The sequence below is a fragment of the Trichoderma evansii genome, assembly GCF_050947405.1.
Source record: "Trichoderma evansii strain SZMC 28006 chromosome Unknown GGI43scaffold_3, whole genome shotgun sequence".
Lineage (NCBI taxonomy): Eukaryota > Fungi > Ascomycota > Sordariomycetes > Hypocreales > Hypocreaceae > Trichoderma > Trichoderma evansii.
In genome coordinates, this window is record NW_028145203.1 from 466,241 (window position 1) to 482,182 (window position 15,942).

A 15,942-nucleotide genomic window follows, 5' to 3' on the forward strand; every position below is an offset into this window, starting at 1 on the left:
GAGTCCTTGCTGTGGCTCAGGGTTCTGTAGTTCAGTGGTAGCTCAGCGCCACAGCAAACTAGGCATTCAAACATTGCACCAGCAGAATTTTAGCGGACCACTGTCAGATAATACCAGCTAGGCAGTAATAAGCAAGAGGAGCGTCATAGGAGATCCACTACTTAAAATAGAGATTGGCAGCAATTGTGTGAGAACAGGGACCATCTGTACCGAGTACGAGGTACGTAGCGTATAGAAAAATAAGTGCATCTCATGTTTGTGTAGAAAAAGCTTTGTAAGGCGGGTGGCCGGTACTAGTACATGCTGCAGGAAGATGCATACTCTGACAGAAGCGGCGATAAAACGACCGCCAGGCCGCGTGTATGTGAAACAACCCCAGCAATTTCCATGTGATTTGTCTATATGTACCTGTATGTCTGAAATTTGTACTCGCTACCTGCAAGCCCTGTCCATCTGTCGATATCTCAGCATTGGCCGGGAATCGGTGTACTGTTGCCCCTTGCTTCGGCAGGCACCGGACCAGCTTATGTATCAATCCCTGGCGCTCAGAAGCGAATAGAACCCCAGCAAGGCGAGAGAGGCGAACAATAGAAGGAAAAAAAATTCATCGCCGTGGCCTGTCCAATCTGTGGCCCTGTTTGGCGTGCCTTGATTATGCATGGCCGCATGCGAGATAGTGCCATGCAATGCGGCGCTGATGCAACGCTGCAGCAGGCAGGGGGCACTTAGCGGCCCTTCAGCACTGTCTAGTGGCCTCTCTGGTGGGCTCGACCGCCCACGGTGGACACTGCAGCGAGCACGATAGGCCCCCAGCGCTGTTCCAAGGCATGCAGCTTGGATGGAGCCGGTGCAAGCTGTGCAGCCTCGCGAGAATCGCACGATTGCGCTCCTCGATGGCTTCCAGCAAACGCGTCCCAGTGTCTCGCAGGCCGCTGGCTGTTTGCGGCCAGCGGCCATTGGACACCAGCCGCGCCCTGTTGCTTGCACGCAATCAGAGGTACAGAGTACCCGGCCCAGCTATTAGAGGTACTATCCAACGCTTATCTGGTCTCAGAGCAGAGCTGCAATAAAGCCCCCACCGCCCAAAGGCTCACCGGCCACATTTAATTTCGCACGATTTCAAACTAGCAAGACCTCGTACCTCAAACTCATACTGTCCTTGACGCCGCTGGTTCTTCCATCCCGGGCTGTGGCGACCCTCGAGCTTCTTTTCGTCGTCATCATCTCGTGGTCATCGTCTCTTCGATTCTTGTTCCTCGATTGCTTCGATACCCATCTCCCCTCCACCTTATTTTACCTCTCCCTCCGGCTACACCGTCGACCTCTTTAATATCTCTAATTCTTAATCACGATCATGGGCAGTTACACATTCAAGTGGTGAGTTTTGCGCTCTCCTTATTGCGACAGAGCCTTTGCGCCGCCAATGTACCCCCGTCCAAAAATAAAAAAAAAAAAAAAAAAAAAAATTTCCGGTACTCGCGCCAATGGTTACCATTTTGCGAGACCACGAGATCAGAAAAAAGAGTCGAGCCTCCACCGGCTTGGCGCGGAAACAGACGACGCCGCTATGGATTTACGCTATGAGACGCTGAGCTGAGCTGACGTTTGGGTTGTTTTCTGATCTAGGGAGCATCCCGCCGAAGAAGTGTTCGTCACAGGCACTTTCGACAACTGGACGAAGAGCGAGCAATTGCCTAAGGAGGGTGACGTCTTCCAGAAGACTGTTACTCTGAAAGACGCATCGCAGAAAATATACTACAAGGTGGGTTGAGATACTGTTCTTGTGTAGCTGTTGCTGCCCTGATTTCGTCTGTTTTCTGTCACTGGGCCACCTTTTGCTGCGCTATTCTTCCCTTTTCCCTCTCCTGATTTATGCATTACGACATATGCCAGTCCCTTTTTTCCCATCTCATGTTACATATGCGACCATCGTCGAGCTTGTTTTCCAGCTTCAATGCGCCGTTCATCCCATCTCTCGATTTGATCCACTGGGGGCTAGTGCCTCCCTTGTTCTCAATGCCGCAGTAGACGCCCACCCAATCAAGCCGCACGCTGCCGTCTACGCACACGATCTCGCAAGATGCCATTCCAGCCGCGGCGCGAACCATTGGGGACGGATCAGCCAGGCAGAGTCTAGCTGGATCGGATTGCGTCCCTTGATGGCGGCCCGGCGATGGGAAGCTTGTCGCTGGACTGGCTCTGGCTCTGGCTCTCGTCGCGGCTCTATCGCAGGCTCTGCAGCGGTTTGCGCAAGTTACCGGGACCCCCCACGGCGCTGTCGCAGTCCTTCGAGACGGGGGGCTGTGACGCAGCGCAACGCAGCGGCTCGCGGGGTTGGAGTGTTGGTGCTGATAACAGCGCTGGTCATCCGACTCCCCAGCCTTCTCTCCCCCTCCGCAACTCCTAGCGCTCGGCGACTGCGACCAGAGCCCGGTGTAGCGGTGAGAACCAGCGAACTTGCTTTGCGCCACAGCCGCAATGACAGTGGTGATCTCCCCAAGCTTGTCGGTTGGCCTGATTGGCGCGCTGCCAAAGTCCGCTGCTGATCAAGGGGACTTAATCTACTTAATTCTACCTACCTAATTGATCTCAACCATGATTCCCACTAAGCAGCCGCTTAATTGGGGGATTGAGCCAAGCCCCCTTGTCCTCGTACCAAAAGCCCCCGCACCGGCCTGGCCAACCCCCTTCTAAGGCTGTTGTCGTGCATATATCACGTCACGCACCTAGATAGTGGATTCAGCCTGTTACGCACTGCATCATAGTACATATATATTTCTTACCCATCCTCTCCAGCGACACGAGGCTCTTTCTGTCTGTTGAATCTTTTGCTGACATATTCTTCTTTTTCGCTCCCACCTATAGTACGTCGTTGACGGAGACTGGACTGTAAACGAGTCTTCCCCTAAGGAGGCCGACCACGAGGGCAACGTCAACAACTTCATCACACCCGAGGACATTCTCAAATCCGACCCCGCAGCTGCTTTCATCAGCACCGCTACTCCTCAGTCCACCACCGCAAAGATGGCAAGCGAGCAGCCCATTGAGAAGCCTGAGGGAACCGCCACCCCCTCTGATGTCCCCGGAGGCTTCCCGGTTACCCCCAGCACTGAGCTGGATAAGCCGGTCAGCGTCAACCCTCTGCCTGCTGCCGTTGGTGCTATCAACCCCATCAAGCTTGCGCCTGGTGAGGAGGTTCCTGCCGTCGGCATTGAGAGCACCACTGAGCACGTCAAGCTGGATAAGGAGTCTTATGAGAAGAGCGATGCTCTTCCCGGTGTCGACGCTACCGAGCTGCCTCCTGTCACCAGCAACCTGATTCCTGAATCCAGCCTTCCCGTAGTTGCTGCTCAGGACGTCCACATCAGCACTGTCAACCCTGAGGCCACAACCGTCGGCCTGGCTGCCCAGGTCCCTCTGGAGGCCAAGGTCCCTGAGGTCGTCAAGGAGAGCCAGGAGAAGGCAGGCGTCGAGCCTGAAGCCGCTGCCGACCCCAATGAGGTCGAGGAGAAGGCTCAGGTCGAGGAGGAGCTCAAGGAGAAGGTCACTGAAGCTCCCGCCACCTCTGAGGGCACTGCTGGTCTCGGTACCGAGAAATCGGAATCTGACAACACCGACACCATTGCTGCTGCTACCGCTGCTACCGCTGTCGCCGCTGCCACTGGCGCCGCTGTCGTCGCCGCTCAGCAGGAGACTGCTGCCAAGGAAGAGACACAAGAGGTCTCTCCCGAGGTCCCCGCCGAGGTCAAGGAGTCGATCACTGAGGCTGGCAAGGAGCCCGAGGCTGCCGCCAACACCACCGCTGTCGAGGAGAAGAAGGAGGTTGAGGCTGAGCTGCTGAAGGAAGTTAAGCCGGTCCCTGCCGTTGACGAGACCAAGGCCGAAGAAGCCAAGGTTGAGGAGGCCGCGCCTGTTACCTCTGCTACCATCACCGACGTGCATGCAATTGACAGCCCCGTCAGCCACGTCACTGAACCCGTCACTGAGGTTAGCAACGTCCAAGTGACCAAGACTGAGGTTCCTATCGAGGAGGCCCAGAAGGACATTCCGGCGACTGAAGAGCCCAAGGTTGAGGAGGCCAAGGCTGAAGAGGCCAAGACTGAGGAGCCCAAGGTCGAGGAGCCTCAAGCTGAGGTGGCCAAGACCGAGGCACCAGCACCGACTACTGAAGTCCCCGCCATTGATACAACGGTTGCTTCCGAGGCTGCCAAGACCGACGCTCCCGCCGTTGATACTCCTGTGACCGAGACCGATAAGACTGAGGTCCCTCCCACCGAGGCCGCCACCGAGGCCGCCTCTGAGGCGCCCGCCAAGGCCAACGGCTCGAGCGGCTCTCACGACGATAAGGTGTCTGAGAAGAAAAAGAATCGATTCAGCGCCTTCTTCAGCCGATTCAGACACAAGCTCTCAAACTAAGAGTCATGAGTGGTGATGAGACCGCGCGTCGTCATGTTGAAACGCCTGGTTTACGTTTTTTACGGTGTCAGTTTTTCTTTGGCTGCTGGAGTGGCTTTGTTTATATGTCTATGATTCCCCACTTTGGCAGAGAAGTGTGACTTGGTTCGAATAACGTCGGATACCTGGATCACCATTTCATATACCTAAATTCATTCCGTTTATTTTTCTCTTCCATTCTTGCGCTCGTTTCCCTCAGTCTTGCTTTGTGTCACTGGCTCTTTCGTTTGATGCTTGCTCTTGTTGGATATGCTATATGTGCCCTTGTGTATGTGTGATTTCTGAGAAAGAAAATTGGCCAGTCACATCTTATTACCGGCAGATGCATATTTGAGATGGGCCTTAGACAGCTTGTAGCTATTCTTGCGTCTCTCTTTGTGCTGCTATGGCGTAAGGCTTGGCACTTTCTACTACTAGTTCACTTTTATCATGTGGCATGGGATGGCAAACCCCCCATGTAGATACTTCTGCCTGGATTAATGTCTATCATTACTTTTTCTTCATTCTCTAGGTCCTCTTTCCTCCTAATGCTTTAACATCTGCGTAGGAAGCTCCGATGGCGATTAGGTGAAGAAAAATTGCTAGCTTGGTCCAGACCTTTCTCCGGTTCCTTCTGCGGGGATGGCTCGATGCTTATGTGACTCATTGCCCGGAATATTTACCCATTTCTGTAAGGGAGAGAGCATGTACTGTTACAAGGGCATACAGCCTGCGGCAAGCTCTGTAAGCTCCACCCATAAGAAAAGGCTGGTAGCAGACAAAGATGCACCTTGAAGGCCTTAACCTTAAGCATACGGGCTTTCAGGTGCTCAAGTAGGCCATAATTACTAACAGTGACGACATCTTGGCTGAATAGTAGGTACTGATAGAGTCACCTGCTGAATCACGTGCTGTGGCTTGCCCCCGGCCGGACCTTACGAGCTCGCGGATCAAACAGCGTGATTCCCGTGCCTTCAGCCCCGCCCATCATTTGTCGTCCGAACCTCTCTCTATCTTACACTATCCTCCAAGACCGGGGCCAACCGGGTCCCTTTTGGAGAAGCTCCAGTGGCCATCTTTTTCTTTTCTTTTCTCTGCATCACTTTCTTTCATTTTCCTCTCTTGTTCATCAAACCATTCGTAACCCCCCGCTTCTCTCCAATCTCCTCTTGCCAAACTACTGCGAATAGTACGACGGCAAGACGAGCTGCAGACGTCGACGTGCAGTTCGTGGGTATGCTGGACTTGGCGCCCTCCGCTTCCGATGACCTGGGCGGTTGAGCAGTCAATCAGCAAACCATCGGCCCTGGCTGCATCCATCCCCTGCTCGACTTTCTCACCATGAACCCTTCAAACCCGAGCGCGGGCAAGTCCCTTCAGGTCCAGTCAAATTATCCTCCACCCGCCCCAGCAGCACCAGCCCTACCGAGTTTCGAAACGTCTCGACGCGCGAACCCAGCCGCCGGAGGCTCTCTACCACAGCCCACGCCCCGAAAGGGACAGAGCTCTCGAAACCAACATCGACCTCAGCGCCGGCACCACATGGGGGACAGGCTAGTCGACGAGTACGACGCCATGGCAGAGCTTCGGGCGCTCAGAAACCCGAACAGTCGGCGTGGACAGACATCCATTACGCATCTTTTGAATTACTCAGCACCGTTGCATCATCATCATCATCACGACCATGGTCATCACCACCACTCGAACCCTAGGTCATATCGGCGAAATCCAACCTGGGGCCCGGGCTCGGGATACCATGCTGTTGATAAATCCAGATACGTCCACGCCAACTATCGCTTCGTCGTCTCTCCGGAGGGAGATTACTCCAAAAACGCAGGCGATGCAGACCCTTTCTTGGAATGGTCCAATGTCCTGCAGGTGATTGCTTCATCTGAGTCACAAGCAGCCTCATGTCCTATCTGTTTATCGGAACCAGTGGCCCCCCGAATGGCCAAATGTGGACACATCTTTTGCCTTCCATGCTTGCTTCGCTTCATGAACTCGGTATTAAACGATGAAGAGGCGAAGCCGGGGAAAGGTGCCAAATGGAGGAAATGCCCCATTTGCGAAGATAGCATCTATCTTCCTGAAGTGCGACCGGTGCGGTTTTACGCCGGCCAAGAGAGCCCCCTTCCCCGAGTCGGGGATGACGTTGTCTTGAGGCTTATGGCGAGGAACGCCGACTCTACGCTTGCTCTCCCCCGAGAAAGTGGAGCAGAAGTGCTCAGCTCAGGCGATAGCATCCCCTGGCATTTCGCTGCCAACGTCTTGGACTATGCTCGTGTCATGAAGGGCACGGGCGACTATATGGCCAGCCAGTATGATGAGGAAATTGAGACGATGCTCCAACAAGCCATGGAAGATGAGGCGATGTTTGGGCAAGACAATGAATGGACTCAAAAAGCCGTCAATGCTGTCAATGCGGCGAAAGAAAAGATTGTGACCCTTGGTGGGGCCAATGGATCAAGTACAGCATCGCTCTCTAATCCAGTGAGACAGTCATCAGAGGCCGACTTTTATTTTTACAGCGCCTTGCCTCACCTGTATCTTTCTCCTCTGGATATCCGGATTTTGAAGACCACATATGGGTCTTTCGCAGCCTTCCCTTCCACATTGCTACCCAGAGTTGAACACATCTCGACCGGCCATGTCGTCGATGATGCGCTACGGAAACGAGCAAAATATCTAGGGCATCTTCCTTATGGCTGCGTCATTAGCTTTTTGGAATGCGACTGGACAGATATTGTCCCTTCTGAAACGCTAGAGTCATTCATGCCAGATATTGAGAAACGGCGAAATCGTAACCGCGATAAGGCTGCACAGGAAGAGCGAGAACGCCTTCAGTCCGAGAGAATAGAGGCTGCTGCCCTTCGAAGCCTTACCGGATCCCGACGGCCGCATTCCCCGCCTATTGAACCTGATTCCCCTCCATTCATGGACATGTCAGAATTCCAGCCTTTGGCGGCACCATCTGGTACGACACCTCCAGAACCAAGACCAGGGTTCGACACCCTGGCTTCGATGTCAACCAGTCCATCTACTCAGAAGACGGTCTGGGGCACTCGCGCACTCTCGACGACTCCTGGAATGGAAGACATTCATCCACCAACCAATGCTGATGATGGGTGGCTCAAGGATGAAGATTTATTCCTCAGCCCAGGCGAGCTTGCAAGGCAAATGGAGGCCTTAAACACCGTCGATAAAGACGAGAATGGACAAAGTAGTAGTTCTCGAGGCGGAGGCGGTGGTGGTGGTAAGAAGAAGAAGAAGCAGAAGATTACGCTCATGAGCACTGGTGGGCGGCGTGGCATCTAAGAGAATCGATAGAATCGATACCAAAGATGATTTTTTAGTCTCTCCACGAGATTTCATGTTTGAGCTAAGCCGGAGTTATTTTGGGCTCAGTGGGAAGTGATGAGATTAAAGTTAGTTATATATAAATACTTTAGGTGCCCACCCATATATGATGGCCTTTAAGTGGACTTGCAATGGAGAACCAGCGACAATCATTTACAAAGAGATTCGGTTGTTAGCACGTAACTTGTAAGGTCTCTCGCTCTCTATGCTGGATTGCGTAACATAACACAAGCGTTGTTTTCAAGCAAAATGCCAATTATTAAAAAAGAACATTCTCATTCATATTTGTTCATACATAATGTGTGCGCTCTCAACTTCGATTTCAAAAAGTTCGTAGATGAAGCTGGGCGCTGGATCATCATCATTAGTTGATTGCTTATCGGCTCTTATCGAGATAAGATATTAGGCTGCGGGGCCAGCAACTTTTGTTCAATCAACTAAAATTTTTTTCCGCTACCATAGCCAGCGTCGCGCGTTATCGCAACTAGCTTCTACTATCAAAAGGCAAAAAGAAAAAAAAAAACTTTCTTTTGCGATAGAGCATGGCAGCCAACACATCGCCAGCTCTGACGTCTTCGTCGCACACAATGACTGGTTTACCGCTCACTTCGGTACCGTCAATCTCGCCCACGGGCATCAATGGCAGCGAAAACAACAAGCTGCTGCTATCTTTGCTAGAGAGCCTGCGGCCGGAGAAGCGGCACGTATTTTTGCAACCGAGCGATGCGCTGCCGACAGGATCACTGAATGTGGTGAAAGACACCTTGGAAGGATTCGCTACGGAGGTTGGCGAAGAGCAGGAGATTAAACTGAAAGAGACCCGAAAGAGGAAAAGAGAAGGGTGGCCGAGGAAAGAGGAGATTGATGTGCTGAAGCTGCGAAAGGTGTATGTCGATGGATTCGAGACAGAGCAGGTGTGGCAACAAGCGAGGAGAATAATTGGAAGTGTACTGAAATTTTCAGGAGGCTTGTTGGATGAATTGGAAGAAGAGGGCGAGGTGGCGGCCGCAAAGCAGAGTGATGTTGAGGGTGAGGAGGAGGTAGATGACGAAGAAGAGGACGAAGAAGATGAAGAATCAGAGGAGGATCTCGACGCAGAATTGTCTGAGGATCAATTGGAAGATCTCGAAGACGAAGACGAACTCGAACAGGATCTTGAAGAAGAGTTGGAGAATGGTCTCCACGACGAGCTAGATGAGGATGGCGAGGAAGACGAAGAGGAAGAGGAGGATGAGGATGAGGGCCAGGAATTGGTCGAAGATCCTGATGGCCTCAACGACGGCTTCTTTAACATCGATGAGTTCAACCGACAGTCACAATACTTTGAAGAGCAAGACGCAAAAGGAGATCCCAATACCGATCGAAACAGCGATGACGAAGATATAGACTGGGATGCAGATCCAACATTACAATCCAAATCTGAGTCTAAGAAATCATCTAATCACAACTTGGAAGATGATGACGAAAACCCACTACAGGGCGAAGATGAGGAAGATGACGATGACGACGAGGATGGCCCAACATTCGGCGATATGGCTCTCGACGCACCGGAAGGTGATAGCGAAGATGAAGCTATGGACGACGAGGCCATGGACGATGAAGGCATGGATATGAACGCAAACGGAGTTTTCTACAAAGATTTCTTTGCGCCACCCGCCAGGAAGGGCAAACCTGGCAAGCCAAAGAAGAGTGTTTCCTTCAAACCGACACAACCTGCCGATGAAGATGTCGACAGAGCCATGGCTGATGTGCGCCGAGACCTCTTCGATGATGAGTCTGACAACGACTCAGAAGATGCCCTGTCCGACGTCTCAGCGGGCGATCCCAAGTCCCGACGATCAGCGCACGAGCGAAGACAAGCCAAGCTGGCAGAGGAGATTCGCAAACTGGAGGCTGCCTCCGTCGCAAAGCGCGAGTGGACTCTTTCTGGTGAAGCCGCTGCTGTTGACCGGCCGATGAACTCCCTCCTCGAGGAGGATCTCGAATTTGAGCACGTCGGCAAGCCCATTCCTGTCATCACTCCAGAGGTCACAGAAGGCATCGAGGACATGATCAAGCGACGAATCTTGGCCCAGCAGTTTGACGAGGTATTGCGCCGACGACCAGATGTCGATGGCGTGCCGAACGGAACTCGCCGTGGCATGATTGAGCTCGACGACAGCAAGGCCACCAAGAGCCTTGCGGAGGTGTACGAGGAGGAGCACGTCAAGAACGCCAACCCGGATACCTACGTCAGCCAGTCCGACGAGAAGCTGCAGCGCGAAGAAAAGGAGATTCAGGCAATGTGGGGCGACCTCTCCAGCAAGCTCGACGCCCTCAGCAGCTGGCAATACAGACCCAAGCCCAGCGCGCCCACTGTCTCTGTCGTTGCCGATGTCGCCGCCGTCGCCATGGAAGACGCCCAGCCCACAACCGCCTCCGCCATCACCGGCGAGAGCAGCCGCATGGCTCCTCAGGAGGTCTACAAGGCCGGCGCCGCCACCGCCGAGCAGGGCGAGATCGTCACCAGCGGCGGCCTGCCCCTCGCACGCCAGGAGATGTCTCGCGAAGACAAGGTGCGCCGTCGCCGTCGCGAGAAGGAGCGTATGCGCAAGGCTGGTGGCGCGGATGCTGCTGCTTCTACAAAGGCCAACGGCGGTGCGAAGAAGCCGCTGTCTGCCAAGGCCAAGATGCAGCGCGAGACGATTGCAGATCTGAAGAAGGGTGGCGTCAAGGTGATTAACCGCAAGGGTGAGATTACGGACGTGGAGGGCAAGAAGACGAAGGTGACTGCCAAGATTGCCTCGGGAGGAAGCTTCAAGCTGTAATAAAAAGCCATGAATTTTTTGTGTAAATGAGCGGTGGGGGATGGAATGAATTTGGGAAGATGAATAATTTTTTGCATCTCTATACATGTACATATATAAACATTTTGAAGGGAAGAGAGGGTTTGAAATCTGAAATTGTTCTTACATTTGCTTCGGTTGTTTATGAATTGGGCTGATGGATGTTTTATATGGGGGCTTAGATTATAGCTGAGAGAGAAGAAGAAGAGAGGCTGAGAGCATTTGTTCGTTAATCCATTCATGCATTCATTCATCCATTCATTTAGCAGATGAGAGTTTTAAACTTTTTTTAATTCATTTTATAAACGACTTCTTTGACTTCTCCCTCCTTGTAAGGGAAAAGATTTGCTTCATTGTTCGTTCACACCCCAAGCCCGCATAGGTTAATTAAGTTTCGTTATGCAACCAAAAACAAAAAAGTACAGGGGTCATCAGCCATGCCCTATCAATTCATTACCCTTTGTGTGTGCGCCTACTCATAAGCTCCAATGGCGAAAACTGCAGAAGCGGTTTCGGATCATTATTCAAGTCTTCTCTCTCTCCGTCCAATCTCGTTGCCCCTTGTCTACTCCTTGACGCCCAAGAATCCCTCTTCCCGACGAAAGCGATTTGTGAATACGGCCAAATATAGAGTAGACAAAACGTATTATCCTCTTTCTTTTCTGAATTCATACCAGAGGGAATATAAAGAATTCATCGTTTCGGTGGTGGGTAGAAGGGGTTTATTTCTCGGCCTCAGCAGGCTGCTCCTCCACCACCTTGGCCTTCTTCGATTCAAGCTCGGTGGACTCTTCATCGGCCTTGCGCTTACCACCACCGTTTGTAGGAGTGGTAGCCTCATCATCCTTGGGCTTCTTCTTTCGCACAAGGCTTGACAGGTCCACGGCGTTCTTGGTAGCCTCTTCAACGCGAGCTTGCACCTCAGCAGCAGATCCACCAAGGGCAGCACCGAGAAGGCCGCCCAGAGGGTTCACTCCTTCGTTTAGCAGCTCATTAGCGCTAAGAGGGTCTTTCTTAAGGTCGACAAGCTGTGATTTTATGTTAGCAAGGAAAAGACAGTAAAATCTGCTGAGCGTATAGGGAATCGAAGCTAGAACACTCCAATGATCCAGAACATACTCTTTGCTCCAAGTCAGCAATAACTTCCTTCATCTCTTCGACGGCCTTGCGTGACAGCTCGTTATCCTCTGGGGATGCTGAGCTGGCGATTTCGACCTCGATGGCCTGCATCTTCAGCCTAAAGCTCTTAATGGCAGCCTCCATCTCAGCAACAGCTTCATCGCGCAGGGTCTGGTCAATCTCCTCGCGCTTGGTGTTCTTGCCCTCGTCATCCGCAACGGTGAGGGAGGCAAACTCTAGTGCAAGAGAGAGCTTGTAATGTGCCTCGGCGATGATTTCAGACTCCTCGGGGTACAGCTCTATCTTGTAGTTGAGAGACGTACGGCCGTCCTCGATGGCGTTGGGGTATCTGTTCAAGGCCGATCCAATTAGCTACATCCAGCTTCATTATGGGCGCCGCATGAAGAGAAGAAAAGGAAGTGGCATCAATTGAACTTACCGCTCGTTCTCGAGAGAGATTTCAGCAAGGCAGTCGTGAGTTTCTGCGAGGCGCTCTTTGATGTGTCTGACGGCGGAAGAATCTTCCTTGGCGGCTTCTTTGCCCTTGCCCTCTGCCTCTTCTTGTTCTCTCAGCGTGTCCAGTTGCTTGTGGTAGCAGACTCGAGCGAGATCGAGAATCTCAAAGGCAGTGGCAAGGTCGTCGTCTTCTTCTTCGTCTTGGTCTCCTTCTTCCTGGCCCTAGATTGTTTCAAACGATGGGTAATTAGACAGCGAACATAAAAAGCTGGCATATTACCCACCTCATCTTCGTCAGACTCGTCGTCAAAGTTCTCATCGCCTGTGAACTGGAAGAAGAGCTTCTTTCCCTCGGGAACATCGCCTTTTTCATCGCCCTTCTCCTCTTTTCCCTCTTCTGACTGGCCCGTGGCTGCCTTTTCCTCTTCGGTTTTGGCAGCCTTCTTAGAAGAAGCACCGCCGTTTGCCTTTGTCTTCTTCTCGACAGGAGCAGAGCCTCCAAGAACGTCACTCTTGCTCTGGCCAACCTTGAACAAGCTGCGACCGTAGTGGAACAGGATCTCAGCGTTCTCTGGTGCGGTCTCGCCGTTGATTTCCGCCTGGAGGATGCTCGCTCTCGAGAAGATGTCGGCAGCGCCTTCGTACTTTTTGTGGGCGTAGAGCGCGGTGCCCTTAGCACTCAAATCGGCGAGGGTGACCTTTTTAGACTTGATGTCATCGTCCACCTCAGACTCCAGCTCTGCCTCTCCCGGCGCCGCTGCATCGTCGTTTGCCTCTGTCTCTGCCTCAACTTCTCCAGCAACGTCAGTTTTGCTAGTCTCTTCGGCGATTGTCTCTGCGACAGGCGCAGCCTCTTCAGCTGGTCGCGTCTCGGCAACGGGTTCCGCCATGGTGAAGAGCTTGCTTGGTAGCTTAGTAGCTAACAGACACACGCGACAGAAGGCGACTAAGTGAGATGTAGGAGAAGAAAAAACAGGTTCTCCTCTTCCAATGTCGATAATTTCAATCAGACAAGCTCGACCGCGATGAATTGATGATGTGCGACCCCGATTTCGAAGTCAGAGAGATGGAATGCGAATTGCAAAAGCAGAAAAGAAGCTGTAGTCGAGCGCAAACAGCTGATCTTTAGACCGATTGGAAGGCTTGCTGCAGTCGTGACGTGCGTTCAGCTCTCTCGCGTCTAATTGGCCGAGACACATTTAGTGGGGTCGGCACTTTGCACGCGGTGTGGCTGAGTGGGGCTGGGGAAGAAGAGTCGATTTCAGAGCTTCTCCAGCTTTGATCAGCGCCTCTTACTTGTTCACCTTGCTACCCTATAGACTGTCCATCAATTTACACTTTCGGCCATCAGTTGATTAGCTGCCTTTTGACAAGTTGATACAGCGCCCATGACAAATAGCTTGACGAGTTTAGTTATTCTCGGGTCTTGGGTTGGGTTTCAGTTTGGTCCAGTTCGAGCGAAGGGAGCCTATGCCAGTGACAGCTGGTTTGAAGCAGCCACCTACAAAGCACTCCATTCAGCCTTAGCGCAGACAGTAGACAAGAAGCGGTGCACCGACGAGCTAAAAGTAGTTACAAACCGTGAACTTGGTCCATAGAAACAGGCAGTTCATTTTCACACTTCATCATGAAAGTTTAGGTTCTTGTGTCATTTTTTTGCGCCACCTGTGAAGCCATTGCTGAAGCATGCGCTCATCGCTGTCATGCAGCCCAGCTTCCAAAGAGGCATTGATATGCCCTCTTATAAATATCACGTAAACCCAGCCATTAACCTACGTTAAACTATAACTTGTTCACCTCTGGAACATCTATAAATCTTGCTTCCACAATCCTGGCCGTATAAACGTAGTACTAGCTCTTGTCTATCGCCAACATTCAAAGTCATGTCGTCTGATAACACTGAGGTGCCCACAGAGGTAACCATAAACCGTCAATATTCTGGCCTATCGAAATATTATTACTACCATGTTCCTGAAACTTACCCAAGCTACAATAGGAATGTTACGGTCAGTTGTGCTGGCTCACCGTCCCCGTTGTAAACATCGACAGGGCCAAGGCCTTTTACGCCGAGATCTTTAGCTGGGAGATCAGCCCCGAGGGCGTGCCCAACGACCGGCCCGGCGTTAAGGAGCTCTACTTCTTTAATCGTGGAAAAACGTTGCATGGCGCATTTTGCGTGATGGAAGATGGATTCCACGTCATCAACCAATCAATGGGCTCTGCAGATGCCATTTCCGTTCACCCGAGCTTCTGCGTCAAGAACTGCAAGGACACACTCGAAGAGGTTGAAAGACTCGGTGGCAAGAAGCACCTGTACGTTGACTAGTTCTCTTTCTTGTACCTTATTCTATTTCTTCTTGCAAAGAAAGAAGAGATGGGAGCGAGGAGATGGACGAAATCAAAAGAGCCTACTGACAGTTTTCCAGGCATAAGACGGAGATTGGCGGGGACATGGGGCATTACGCTCGATTCATCGATACTGAGGGCAACTTGATCGGAATTTGGTCCAAAATCTGACTCGGATAAATGACAATCCATTGTCTTCAGCTAACGACTAGTACATAGTTCATGCAACTAGTCTGTCGGTGGATTGCCGCTGCTGGTAGTAATTCGACGGAAGAAATATCGTGCGTTTTTTGTTTGCTTATCAAAATAAATTAATGACAAGAGCCTTCTGTTGAAAGATATTCCGGCTCTATTCACGTTTCTCAAGCTTGTCCGAGCATACGTGTTCGAACATACAGAGTAAACTCTCCGTACACTTGGTATTTGCTATACCGCGGCTCATACTGACCGGGGGTCTGTGCTACCCGTGTACTTGTTAGGCGACGGTGCTTTTATTACTGCTTTGCCGGATTCCGAATATCGTTGAGATGGCCGGGAAAAGCAGGGGGCGGATATGAGAAAGTGGAATCTTCGGTCTGCAGCTTGACAGCGGCCGTATCCTTTAAGGACTCAGTTTCTCCAGGGCCGGATGCCTGCCAACTTTATCCCACGTTGCATCTATACTGTAAGTACATGTACTTTTAGTGGAAGAATTAAGAAATACCGATGCTAGAAGCGGCTGCCGGAGAAGCCTCATACGGCACTGCGGACCGTTGCCGAGCCGTACTATAGTAGTCTGGAAACTACATGTGTACATGCGTTCGCCGCAAACTGCTGCTTCCGGCAGGTTGTAACATTGGGTCAAGATTAAGTAGTTACTCGTTAGATATTGACATTTCATCTGCATAAGAGGTATGCTTAAAATGGTGCGCTCTTCGCAAGTGCCGACTAGATTATATCTGATAAAGTTTGAAAGCGGGCGAAGCCTCTGCTGACCAAGCCACGGTCAAGAATACGATAATATCGATAAACCATTACATGATAGCTTGTGCTATTTCGGTATGAGGATTCCCTATCTTGGAGCGCTATCTGTGAGTTCTTGCGATACTGGACTGCTCGGACGCCGGCTGCCTATTCGTGGAATTTTATTCTAGCCTCATCATGTTTGGAACGCCTACACGATAACGAAATAGGCGAACGTGTTCATTATACACATCATGTATCCGTACGAGGTATCATGTATTATCCATCGCATATCAGAAGCCCCCGCAAGGAGGATAAAGGTTTGGCTGTTCACTAAACCAGCGGTTGCTTCATGTTCGAAAGAAGGAAATGCTACACTACCTAATCGGTCAAGAAGCCCATGCCAACATCAGATACTGCTTTCTTAAGGAACTGAATCTTTTACGCCCGTGACCTGGTGCAT

At 51.6% G+C, this 15,942-nt stretch overlaps 6 protein-coding genes across 6 annotated transcripts; 5 read left to right on the forward strand and 1 right to left on the reverse strand.

The window, feature by feature from the left end:
• The first annotated feature begins 699 nt into the window (after window positions 1–699).
• GGI43DRAFT_237600 (uncharacterized protein) lies at window positions 700–1,733 on the forward strand. The gene is made up of 3 exons (XM_083200625.1): window positions 700–997; window positions 1,055–1,377; window positions 1,627–1,733. Exons 1-2 carry the CDS (start codon window positions 839–841, stop codon window positions 1,328–1,330), a joined length of 435 nt encoding a protein of 144 aa, XP_083063861.1. The 5' UTR covers window positions 700–838; the 3' UTR covers window positions 1,331–1,377; window positions 1,627–1,733.
• Window positions 1,355–4,416, forward strand: GGI43DRAFT_380243 (uncharacterized protein; the record flags this gene model as incomplete). Its single annotated transcript, XM_083202954.1, has 3 exons — window positions 1,355–1,377; window positions 1,627–1,762; window positions 2,866–4,416. 3 exons carry the CDS (start codon window positions 1,355–1,357, stop codon window positions 4,414–4,416), a joined length of 1,710 nt encoding a protein of 569 aa, XP_083063862.1.
• A 1,359-nt stretch (window positions 4,417–5,775) lies between these two features.
• On the forward strand, window positions 5,776–7,749 carry GGI43DRAFT_420729 (RING finger protein; the record flags this gene model as incomplete). Its single annotated transcript, XM_083207854.1, has 1 exon — window positions 5,776–7,749. One exon carries the CDS (start codon window positions 5,776–5,778, stop codon window positions 7,747–7,749), a length of 1,974 nt encoding a protein of 657 aa, XP_083063863.1.
• A 629-nt stretch (window positions 7,750–8,378) lies between these two features.
• Window positions 8,379–10,598, forward strand: GGI43DRAFT_380245 (rRNA-processing protein MPP10; the record flags this gene model as incomplete). Its single annotated transcript, XM_083202955.1, has 1 exon — window positions 8,379–10,598. The coding sequence occupies one exon, from the start codon at window positions 8,379–8,381 to the stop codon at window positions 10,596–10,598; it is 2,220 nt and encodes a 739-aa protein (XP_083063864.1).
• Window positions 10,599–11,265: 667 nt separating this feature from the next.
• On the reverse strand, window positions 11,266–13,310 carry GGI43DRAFT_237655 (uncharacterized protein). Its single transcript, XM_083200626.1, has 4 exons — window positions 12,476–13,310; window positions 12,175–12,413; window positions 11,736–12,084; window positions 11,266–11,644 (listed from the first exon to the last, which is right to left on the reverse strand). The coding sequence occupies exons 1-4, from the start codon at window positions 13,079–13,081 to the stop codon at window positions 11,339–11,341; spliced, it is 1,500 nt and encodes a 499-aa protein (XP_083063865.1). The 5' UTR covers window positions 13,082–13,310; the 3' UTR covers window positions 11,266–11,338.
• A 531-nt stretch (window positions 13,311–13,841) lies between these two features.
• GGI43DRAFT_395477 (Glyoxalase/Bleomycin resistance protein/Dihydroxybiphenyl dioxygenase) lies at window positions 13,842–15,371 on the forward strand. The gene is made up of 3 exons (XM_083204873.1): window positions 13,842–14,107; window positions 14,188–14,504; window positions 14,618–15,371. Exons 1-3 carry the CDS (start codon window positions 14,075–14,077, stop codon window positions 14,706–14,708), a joined length of 441 nt encoding a protein of 146 aa, XP_083063866.1. The 5' UTR covers window positions 13,842–14,074; the 3' UTR covers window positions 14,709–15,371.
• Window positions 15,372–15,942: the final 571 nt, after the last annotated feature.